This window comes from Bos grunniens, chromosome 25 (assembly GCF_055505025.1).
Source record: "Bos grunniens cultivar Pamir isolate PY7600 chromosome 25, Bosgru_T2T1.0, whole genome shotgun sequence".
Taxonomy (NCBI): domain Eukaryota; kingdom Metazoa; phylum Chordata; class Mammalia; order Artiodactyla; family Bovidae; genus Bos; species Bos grunniens.
In genome coordinates this window covers 21,923,338-21,934,896 of record NC_141189.1, presented here as the reverse complement: position 1 = coordinate 21,934,896, position 11,559 = coordinate 21,923,338, and the positions used below count along the sequence as shown (strand labels likewise).

Below are 11,559 nucleotides of genomic sequence, written 5' to 3'. Positions count from 1 at the left end.
ATTCTAAAGGAGATCAGTCCTGGGTGTTCTTTGGAAGGACTGATGCTAAAGCTGAAACTCCAATACTTTGGCCACCTGATTCGAAGAGTTGACTCATTGGAAAAGACTCTGATGCGGGGAGGGATTGGAGGCAGGAGGAGAAGGGGATGACAGAGGATGAGACGGCTGGATGGCATCACCGACTCAATGGACGTGAGTTTGAGTGAACTCCGGGAGTGATGGACAGGGAGGCCTGGTGTGCTGCAATTCATGGGGTCGCAAAGAGTCGGACATGACTGAGTGACTGAACTGAACTGAACTGATAGTGACATAGATCTGATGTTAAGTGGTATTCCTGATTTCAACTAGCTCCAAATCTTGTAAAAACATTTTTTATTTTTATGACACAGGTTTATATATTTATGTATATATACCTATATTTATATGGCTAAGTATTGAATAATCGATGCTTTCAAACTGTGGAGAAGACTTTTGAGAGTCCTGTGGACTGCAAGGAGATCAAACCAGTCAGTCCTAAAGGAAATCAAACCCGAATATTCATTGGAAGGAGTGATGCTAAAGCTGAAGTTTCAGTACTTTGGCTACCTGATGTGAAGAGCAGACTGATTGGAAAAGACCCTGATGCTGGGAAAGACTGAAGGTAAAAGAAGAGGGCAGCAGAGGATGAGATGGTTGGATAACATCACCAAGTCAATGGACATGAGCCTGAGCAAACTTCGGAAGATAATGGAGAACAGGGAAGCCTTATGTCCTGCAGTTCATGGGATCACAAAGAGTTGGAAACAAATTGGTGACTGAACAACAGAATATACATATATATATATATATATATAAAACAAGAAAAAACAAATGAAATTCACTTGTAAGCCTACCCCAAGAGATAACTTCTTTTAAATTTTTTGATATATATTCTCTGTATTGTTTTGTAGCCTGCTTTTTTCTCTTAACTGTCCTTTTTATTGTGCCAATTAAACTGGGTAAATACATTGTCAGAAAAAAATACACTAATAGGATTTGATCTCCCCAAGATAATTAGAAATGAACATGATATTTTACAGAATAATTTATATTAGTAAAAAATTGGACATGATCTTGAAATAAATCAAAAGATCAATTAAATGATGTGTGAGTGGAATACTTAGGTAAATGTAGTTATTGGCAAGGCAAGTTACATATACTATATCAGGAAGTGAAAAAAGTGCAGACCGCTTCTCCTCTCTGCACCTGTTCCTTCTCTAGTCAATGGGGCTGTGACAGAGGTGTCCCACGGTCCCTCCCAGTTGTAATTTTCCAAGCTCATTTATTGTAGATTTCAGCGTGAGTTCCTAAAATAAAAAGAAAGAAAATGACAGCTGAAGAGACTAAAAGATGAGCGACCTGCCCTAACATCCCTGCTGCCCAGGTGGGCACTGAAGCGCCCTCGGACTCCATCCAGGTCAGGAGGAAGCCGGGGACAGGAGGCTACTTGGGATTTCTCTTGATGCTGGGGCCGGGAGGGTGCCCAGCTGAACCAGGATGGAAGGCGCTGGGCAGTAACAGGGCGGCAGGAGGCGCTGCGAGAACGTGAGGAACAGGATCCAGTGTGGCCTCAGGGCGGCAGCAGGCACAGCGCCGTACCGCCTGGAAGCACGGAGCGGGACGGGCTGGGACGCAGAGCGCCCTCGGTATGGCAGGGGGCGCTGCAGAATCGTTGCCGACTCTGGGATGCCGCAAGTCCCCCGGCCACTGGGGAAATACACCTGGGCAGGTGGGGGGCGGGGCCCTATGGGGGCGGGGCCCTATGGGGGCGGGGCCCAGCCCACTAGAGCCTTGGCTGCTGCGGCTGCGGGATGCTCTCGCTGTAAGAGGAGCGGAACGGAGCGTACTCGGATCGCGCACACGCTAACCGCAGACACTTCCGAACCGAGTGAGGTGAGCCCAGCCGAGTTGGGTCGGGAGTTTCAGGCCCCGGAGCGGCCGCGGTGAGCTTCCGGACTTTGGTCGGGCGGTAGACGCGGAGTGTGCATCATCAGCCCGGGGCTGCCTTCGGGTACCGGGGATGCTCGGACTCTTTCCCAAATACATCCATTCGGTCTAGCGCTCTGCTGTCTGCCCACACGGTGGCCGGGGAGGCAGAGCTAGAGCCGGAGGCGTTTCTGATTTATTCAGAAACTGGGTCCAGGGGTTCGGGGCTGCGCCCCGCCCAGTCTCTCCACCCAGCACTTGCTCATTCCTTTCCTGGCCCCAGTGAGACGCGTGGACCTGACCGCGGTCTTTTCTTCCACCCCCTGGAATGTTTTCTTTAGGGTGACTGTAGTTGCAGAAAACAGCAAACACTTGAAGCGAGTTGATTGGGTTCTCTGCTGCAGCTTCAGCCCTCGCTGCCCTCAAGCAGACGTGGCTTCGGGCACAGCACCGGGTCTCTCTGCGCGGGGAGGGCAGGGGCTGCAGAGTTGCTGGTGAGAAGCGCGCATCTGGCTCCCAGAGCCTGAGGTTCGGCTTCCATCACTGAGATTTTGAGGACAGTCGAGGTCGGGAATGGGCGAGAGGGGTGCAGAAGAGAATCACGAGGGACCCCGGAATTCCAGAGAATTATTTTAATCCTTCTACCTGTGTGGCACTGGACAAGTTGCCTAAACTCTGCACCTCAGTTTTCTTCTCTGTGCCTGCTCGAGCTCAGTTGTGTCTGACTCTTTGTGACCCCATGAACTGTAGCCCGCCAGGCTCCTCTGTCCATGGGATTTCCCAAGGCAAGAATACTGGAGTGGGTTGCCATTTCCTCCTCAGTGAGGATTAAATAAGGTAATGCGTGAAAAGACTCTGAGGAGAAAGCTTGAGAGTAAAGGATCAATAAATGAAAGCTGGTATTATTTTTGTTGTTCTTGCTGCTGTTGCTGTTGTTATTATTATTTGGGGAGTAGTTTGTAGTTCAAGGCTCCTGGTTTCAGTTGCAACTCCACCATTTTCTAGTGTGACCTTGGGCAAGTTGCTTAACTGCTCAGCATCTCTGTTTCATTTGTATCATGGAGAAAATTGTGCTGCCTATTGCCGAAAATAGTTGTAGAAATTAAATCAGCTAATACTTGTAAAGTGCTTAGAAGAATGAGTGCTGGGTGTCAGTTACTAACTCTACCACAAGGGCATCATGTTTAATCAAGCAATATAACCTAAATGTAGCTACATCCTTGCTCTGTAGCAAACCTTACTTTGCTCAGAAGTTGAAATATTATATTATTTGTGTGAAGATGTATATGTTTTATGATGAGCAAGGTGGGTTCCCTTCTTTCACCTGTGGTTTCACTGACATTGGTGGCTGACCCACTGGGGTCAAAGCAGTCCTGGGGAAGGGGCTGATGGGCTAGAGGGACCCTAAGAGTTGTATTTAGTGAGAGGACAAGAAGGTTTGATGACAGAAACTTCCAGAATCACAGTTTCTGTGTAACATTCACAGAGGAGAAAATCTTCCCTGGGTTGCAGTTTTATTTGATACAAAATTGTACCTGGACCTAGGTTTCTAAAACAAACTTGCAAATTTTTGTTTTTGAATTGTAGGGAGAGAGGAGGTCGGGATGGACAACATTTAAAATGATAAAACACAATAAATCACTTTCCTCTTGCCAAGAGGTTTATAGCATAATTTTGAAGGTCAGAGACCACAGCAAGATCATATACATCTGTGAAGGCTTAGAGTGGCTGGCTGCCTCTGGCCATCTTATCTCCCTTGCAACACTCTGTATCCTTGCTGTCATAAACCTGAAACTCACTGACACCATAAACTTGAAGGCTTACCAGCTTGGCCCAAGCTCCCAATTTTGGACAATATCCCATGGGTTTAGGGTAGAGAAAAAGTGAGTGCTCAAGTCCGGAATCCTGAAGAACAAGATGGGGTAAACTACAGTCTTTGTCCCAGGCCCAAGCCTTCTGGTGGGGTGGGGTGGGGTGGGGGTGCGGGGGAGCATGGGGATTACACTGTATATCCTACTTCAAATTATAGTATATCCTAATTTTTCTCTGTCACCTATGGTAGGCACAGGAGACAGAGTTTCCATATACCCCTCCTCAATGCCCATGTTTACTAATACCAATGTTAGGAAGCGATTGTACTAACTACCCAGAATTTGAAAAGTAGATAGCTCAGGATCCCATCCTTAGTTCCAGGAACTGCTAATTAACTCATGAGGAGTGGGCAGCACCCAGCACAATACCAGTCCCCTCAAGGCATATACCATGATGATAAAGGTTGCAAGGTTCCAACCAAGTGCCTCCACTTACTAGCTGTGTGATTTTGCACAAGTTACTCCAACCTCTCTGAGCTCATTTTCCTCCTCAGTAACCTGGAGATAATAATAGTATGCCTACCTTATGGCATTGTTGAAACATGAACTGAAGTATATATAGATAGATTTGGATCGAGATTTATTATGTATGTTCTATATGAAGAATGAGACTGTACACATTTATGAGATGAATGAGACTATATATTATTTTAGTTCATATTTTAAAAGATTGTTATTGTACATTGTAAAGCTTCTATAATTCAGATACATCGTGTATATTGATGAATGTGGTAATTTGCTTTTCAACATTCTTCCCCAAACAAAGCTGTTATAAAATCAAAATGTATTCTCCAAATCAGTGGTATGTTAGAATAAAGGAAATCTGGCACAATGCCTGGCAAATATTAAGTGGCCAATATTTATAGGCTATTGTTGTATTATTGTATCAGGTGCTCTAGAAACACTAAAAGCTTGAGTATAAAGAGAAAAAGTGAAACAGAAGTGAAACAGAAACACTCCACTTGCAGTAAATCAGCTGAGAAAAGCTCAGGAAGCTACGGCTGGTCTGGCAAGGGACTGAACATGATCTAGTGTGGCTGCCTGGAAATTCTCTTGGCAGATTTTATCTGTTAGAATCGATTCGTAAGGCACTTGCTCTGTGCCAGACGCTGAGGTCAGCACCAGGGGGGCAGGAGGAGGTAGGAATGATGCCCTCAAGGAAGGCAGGCTAATGGAGGTGATAAAATCAGGCCTCGGCTGCTAAGCTCACGATGGAGCTTGATAAGAGGGAAGTGGAGTCTGATGGGGTGGGGTTGTTCCAAGCACCCAGGAGAAAGGTCTTTCAAACTCATGGAGTCATTTTCATGTTAAGCCTTACCCAGCCCCGGCATCCACACGGCTTGGCCTGGGGGCTGCCCTGGGAAGCAGGCAGAGAGGGAGGCAGCTGTGGTGGCCCCAAAGCAAATATCCTGGAGCAAGGGCCAAGGCCTCAGAAAGCAGACTGTCTAGCCCAAAGCGAAAGAGGAAGACAGCCTTTGGGGACACATGAGCTGGTGTTTCCCAGCGCCCAGCCTCTGGGCTGTACCCACTCACTTGCCTTTTTTCTCTGCCCCTCCAGCTTGTCTGTCCCATCCTCACCATGGCTCCTGGAGAGAAGATCAAAGCCAAAATCAAGAAGAATCTGCCCGTGACGGGACCTCAGGCACCTAACATCAAAGAGCTGATGCAGTGGTACTGTCTGAACACCAACACCCACGGCTGCCGCCGCATCGTGGTGTCGCGTGGCCGCCTCCGGCGCCTGCTCTGGATTCTCTTCACGCTGACGGCCGTGGCCCTCATTTTCTGGCAGTGTGCCCTCCTCATCTCATCCTTCTACACCGTCTCTGTCTCCATCAAAGTCCACTTCCAAAAGCTGGATTTTCCTGCGGTCACCATCTGCAACATCAACCCTTACAAGTAAGAGGCAAGAGCAGGCACGTGGAGGAGGGGTCATGCCCCCTCCAGATGCCAGTGCCTCTCCCAAAGGTGACGCACTCCAGCCTGCAGACACACTGTTTAGAAACTTGAATTTCTTGCCAGTGTTGGTAAACTGCCCTCTCCATGGTTTAAAATCTGTACCAAATTTTCAATCCATCAGCAACTTCTGAGGATGGACTGGCTCAAGGAAGGGAGGAGGGTGAGAGAGGCTGCAAGGAACTCTTCTGCTTGGCAGCTGGGTCTGGAATAGACAAGCATCCCTCCTGTCTTAGACATACACACACACACACACACGCACACACAGAGTCCAGCTTAGCCATTTGCCCTGAGCTCGCCAAGCTCACACCCTCACTCTCCCCTGAGCGTGAGCTGGAGGCTGATTCAGACGTGACACCTAGGTGACTTCCAGAAGCACCTCCGCTGCCCAAAACCCTCACCTGAGTCAACCCAGCCCCACTAATTGAGATCACTGGGCTCTGGGCAGGACCATCCCTTCGTCCTGCCTAATTGTCTGTTGCCTGACCTGTTCTAAATGGGTCATCGGAATCCTTCTCAGGATTATTGAAAACTGATCTGTGAGGCAGATCAGAATTTGGCAGAGCAGGGGTGGGGGCTGGGATAAGGGAAGAGCAAGGGAGGAAGACCTTCAAAGGGAACTAACTTGTAGAGTCCTCGATGAGTTGATGGCAAAGCTCAAAATCAAAATCAGGTCTAAACTTATCCTCCCCCTCAAAGTCTTTCTTTCCTTCCTCCCTTTCTTCCTTCCTCCCCACACCCTTTCTTCCCTCCATCAATCGTTCCGTAATCTCTTACTCAGCCTCTACAAGTTGTCATTCACTATGCCTCCTTCTGGGGCTTGGAAGTGAATAACTCAGACACAGTCTTTGTCCTCGTGCAGCTGATGTTGGTAGAGGATTGAAATATTAACAAATAAAATTACACTAATAAAACTAATAATATTTATTATTTAACTGCATATATATATATACACATACATACACACAGAGATATGTGAATGGATGGATAGATAGATAGATGGTTAACTCTTGCCAATAATCACATTTTACAGATGGGAAAACTGAGACATGAAAAGGCTAAATGGCTTGTCCAGAGTCCCACATCCAGAACCGGGATGGGGAACTGGAACCCAGGCAGTTTGGCTCTGAAGTTTCTATGTTCAGTCACCATGCTGTGTGGTCTGTGCATAAAGCAAGGGGGTGAGAGAGTGAGGAGAGTTAAGAGAGAGGTCAGGACCATTCAGTATTGTGAAAATGAAAAGATGGTATTGTTATGCTTCATGTAGTCAACTCTTGAATCATTCTGTGTTCTTGGGGGTTTTCAAGGTAACAGTAATACCTCTCCCTCCCAGCACTGATTCGAGGAGAACCTGTGGGCAGGGGCAAGTATGCCAGGTAGAAACAGAGCCTGCCACTGGGGAGACTCCTGGTTAGCAGTTATTTACTTGTCTTCCCTGTGGCTGGTTTATGGGAGGCAGCTGACAGTCACCACTCCAGAAATGCTGGTTGGGGCAAACTCATCAACACACCCCGAGAGCAAGCAGACAGTGATGGCAAAGGTGAAGCCACAGGCAGTTACACAAGGGTCATACAGGAGCCTGTCCCCATTTATTTGAGCCAGTGGTCACGTTGGAAGAGGAAAATTTAAAATGGCCTGGTCTTCTTGGCCAAGGGCGCTGGGACGATGGGCACATCAATGGGAAGCAGCACGGTAAAGGGCCAGAGGGGTTTCCCCATCCCAACTCCTCCTTCCCACCTTGGCAGGTACAGTGCTGTGCGCCACCTCCTAGCCGACTTGGAACAGGAGACCAGAGCAGCCTTGAAGACCCTGTATGGCTTTTCAGAGATTACGTCTCGGAAACGCCGAGAGGCACAGTCCTGGAGTTCAGTCAGGAAGGGCACTGATCCCAAATTCCTCAACCTAGCCCCACTGATGGCCTTTGAGAAGGGTGATACGGGCAAGGCCAGGGACTTCTTCACGGGACGGAAGCGGAAAGTCAACGCAAGAATCATTCACAAGGCATCAGATGTCATGCATATCCACAATTCCAAGGAGGTGGTGGGATTCCAGCTGGTAAGATGCACATCCTCTCGGTTTCGGGGCCTGGGGTGGGATTATGGGTCCGGGGAGGTGAGGTCATGGGTCCGGGAGGCATGGTCATGGGTCCGGGGAGGCATGGTCATGGGTCTGGGGAGGCGGGGTCACGGGTTGGGGAGGCGGGGTCATGGGTCTGGGGAGGCGGGGTCATGGGTCCGGGGAGGCGGGGTCCTGTCCAGGGAGGTTTCTTCTTTGCTGTTAGTCCTATAGTGCCTCAGAAAGAAACACATTCAGGGTGAATCGGCTGCAAGCAACTGAAACTGATCCAGGCAATCGTTATTATGTGTGCTGTGCCCAGTCATGTTCAACTTTTTGCAACCCTGTGGACTATAGCCCGCCAGGCTCCTTTCCATGGGATTTACCAGGCAAGAATACTGGAGTGGGTTGCCATTTCCTCCTTCAAGGGATAATCCTGATCCAGGGATCGAACCTGCGTCCCCTGTGTCTCCTGCATTGGCAGGCAGATTCTTTACCACTGAGCCACCTGGGAAGCCCCCAGGCGATCTTAAGCAGATAAAAATGCCATTAGAACTGGTATCAGGTCGGTGGCCTGTTAGGAACCGGCCACAGAGTAGGAGGTGAGTGGTGGGTGAGCCAGCAAAGCTTCCCTGCTGATCCCCATCACTTGAACCATCATTCCCACCGGCAACATCTGTGGAAAAACTGTCTTCCACGAAACCAGTCCCTTGTGCCAAAAAGGTTGAGGACCTCTGTCTTAGAAGGTGACCAGTAGCTCATGGAGTCCTCTCAAAGGACAGAAATTAGGGAAGATTCAGGGATCCTGGTGGCAAGAAATGATGAAGAATCATTTCAGATATTGCTGCTGGATTAAATAAGCTTCAATTGTTGATTCAAATTCCACTGGGGACTATCTGATTGACCAAGTTTGGGTCACCTGATGGCTCATGTAGGGTAGGGCATCTTGATAGACAGTCTTGGCTAACTATATCCAAAGAGGGAAAGGAAATTCTATCAAATAAAATTGGAGTGCAGATACCAGAAGGAAGAAAATAGAAAATGAGCAGCAGAAACACACAGTGTTCCCAGCAATACTTGCCTTCATGAGGTGCTATAGCCTGACTTCTCATCTCTCCTTCTTGGTCCCATTTAAGGGGCTCTGAAGAAGCAGCCACTTACCAAAAATGAATTCCATTGCCTTCATGGCCACACTCAACCATCACCCTCCTCTCTGTGCCCCAGCTGTTTCTGCAGGATGAGAGCTACTCAGTCTTCATAGTCTTGGTTGCTGATTGTGAGACCTGATGGCTCCATTTGCCAATCCTGAGGGGAAAGTGGCACTTTTTCTAAATCACTGAACCTTTGTGAAGTTTTCCTTGGTCCTTATGCAAGATAAAGTTCCCCTTGATACTCAAATTCATCTTTTGGTGTCTGTCTTTTAGGAGAGTTTTCAAGCCCTGTTGATGAAATGAGAGGGGCTTCTCAGGTCACGCAGTGGTAAAGAATCTGCCTGCAATTCAGAAGAAATGGGTTCGATCCCTGGGTTGGGAAGATCCCCTGAGAATGGAATGGCAACCCACTCCAGTGTTCTTGCCTGGAGAATTCCATGGACAGAGGAGCCTGGCGGGCCACAGTCCATGGGGTCACAGAGTTGAACATGACTGAGTGACTGAGCACACACGCACATAAGTATGATGAGAACATCTGGGCCATATCACAGTTTACCTATAGAACTCCCATTATTATATATTTTGAATGCTGGTCTTCCTAACCAGCATATGAGGTGGGGAAGTATGGTATTTTGATCAACATTTTGTAGGTGAAATAAGGATAGGTATGCAGATGACGCTACCCTTATATGGCAGAAAGTGGAGAAAAACTAAAGAGCCTCTTGATGAAAGTGAAAGAGGAGAGTGAAAAAGTTGGCTTAAAGCTCAACATTCAGAAAGCTAAGATCATGGCATCCAGTCCCATCACTTTATGGCAAATAGATAGGGAAACAATGGAAACAGTGACAGACTTTATTTTGGTGGGCTCCAAAATCACTGCAGGTGGTGACTGCAGCCATGAAATTAAATGATGCTTGCTCCTTGGAGGAAAAGTTATGACCAACCTAGATGGCATATTAAAAAGCAGAGACATTACTTTGTCAAAAAAGGTCCATCTAGTCAAAGCTATGGTTTTTCCAGTAGTCATGTATGTATATAAGAGTTGGACTATAAAGAAAGCTGAGCACTGAAAAATTGATGCTTTTAAACTGTGGTGTTGGATAAGACTCTTGAGAGTCCCTTGGAATGCAAAACAATCAAACCAGCCAATCCTAAAGGAAATCAGTCCTGAATATTCATTGGAAGAACTGATATTGAAGTTGAAACTCCCAATACTTTGGCCACCTAATGCAAAGAACTGACTCGTTTGAAAAGACCCTGATGCTGGGAAAGATTGAGGTGGGGAGGAGAAGGGGACGACAGAGGATGAGATGGTTGAATGGCATCACCAACTGGACGGACATGAGTTTGAGTAAGCTCCAGGAGTTGGTGATGGACAGGGAAGCCTGGTGTGCTGCTGTCCATGGGGTCGCAAAGAGTCATACACGACTGAGCGACTGAACTGAGTGCCTTGCCCAGGGTCTTGCAGAGAGGTCATGGCAGTGTCTGGGCTAGAATCTCAATTTTTAGACTGTTGATCTGATAAGAAATGGTGAGGGTTGGGTGGAACTCAGTAGCCATGATTGGTAAAAGCCTGGCTATCTGGGGACTCTGAGGAAGCTGGTCTTGGTTCTCACTGAGAGACTCATGAGAGTGAGGCTCTGTGTCCTTCCTCACTTAGCCCCTTCTTGGTCCTTGAGGCTTGAGGATGTTGAGTCCCTGGTCTCAGAAGTGAGAAGAAGCCCATCCTTGCCCAGGTATCTCTCCTGTTCCCCTGAGTATCTAGAGTCCAGTTCCTTAGGCTCACAGTCCTTCTAAGGGCCCCTGGCAGGGCCCGTAGCTTTATCTTGGTGTCTCCTCCTCTTCACAGTGTTCTAATGACACATCGGACTGTGCGGTCTACACCTTCAGCTCAGGGGTCAATGCTATCCAGGAGTGGTACAAGCTGCACTACATGAACATCATGGCCCAGGTGTCTCAGGAGAAGAAAATCAACATGAGCTACTCTGCTGACGAGCTGCTGGTCACTTGCTTCTTTGACGGGGTGTCCTGCGATGCCAGGTCAGTAGTGGAAGGCTGCTCTCTCAGCTCCAGGGACCAGGGGCTCTAAGTGCTTGGCTCCTTGCACGCACCTGCAGCTCAGCTAGAGGTCTTGGGAGTGACAGGTGCTCTTCTCACTGACCCTGCCTTTTGGAAAATGACTTATACAGGAGCTCAGCTCTAGAGTCTGTGAGGAAGATGAAGATGACTTAGCGTCAAAACATCCTTAAACTCATTAAATTATTAAAACAGAGTAGTTGATGGTGGACATATAACCTTGTATATTACCATCATGCATACCAGTGAGAACCATCAATCTAGTCAAGAGGAAGTAAGGAAGGAGAGATGGAAGGAGGCAGGAAGAGAAGAAGGGAGGGCAGGAAGGTCTGTGGACAGACGTGAGCTTTCATACCTTTCTACCATTAAGATAACACCCAGATTCCTGGTGGACACTAGGCAGTCATGGGGCATTCTAAAGTGTTCCTGTTTATTGTAAAAGCTTTCTTCATTCTTTTAAAATACTAAACGTTTCTATATGTTAGTTGGTATATTGATCCTTGTGAAAA

The 11,559-nt window shown here is 47.7% G+C and overlaps 1 protein-coding gene across 2 annotated transcripts in view; it reads left to right on the top strand.

Moving 5' to 3' along the window:
• The first annotated feature begins 1,764 nt into the window (after positions 1 to 1,764).
• SCNN1G (sodium channel epithelial 1 subunit gamma) overlaps positions 1,765 to 11,559 on the top strand; it is a 31,146-nt gene continuing 21,351 nt past the window's right edge. Inside the window, exons 1-4 of one of the 2 annotated variants that reach the window (XM_086376812.1) lie at positions 1,765 to 1,911; positions 5,374 to 5,711; positions 7,514 to 7,823; positions 10,824 to 11,014. In XM_086376812.1, the coding sequence (XP_086232938.1) occupies positions 1,765 to 1,911; positions 5,374 to 5,711; positions 7,514 to 7,823; positions 10,824 to 11,014 (986 nt within the window). Of the gene's footprint in view, positions 1,962 to 5,373; positions 5,712 to 7,513; positions 7,824 to 10,823; positions 11,015 to 11,559 lie in introns of both variants that reach the window. The other variant, XM_086376813.1, reaches the window with a different exon arrangement.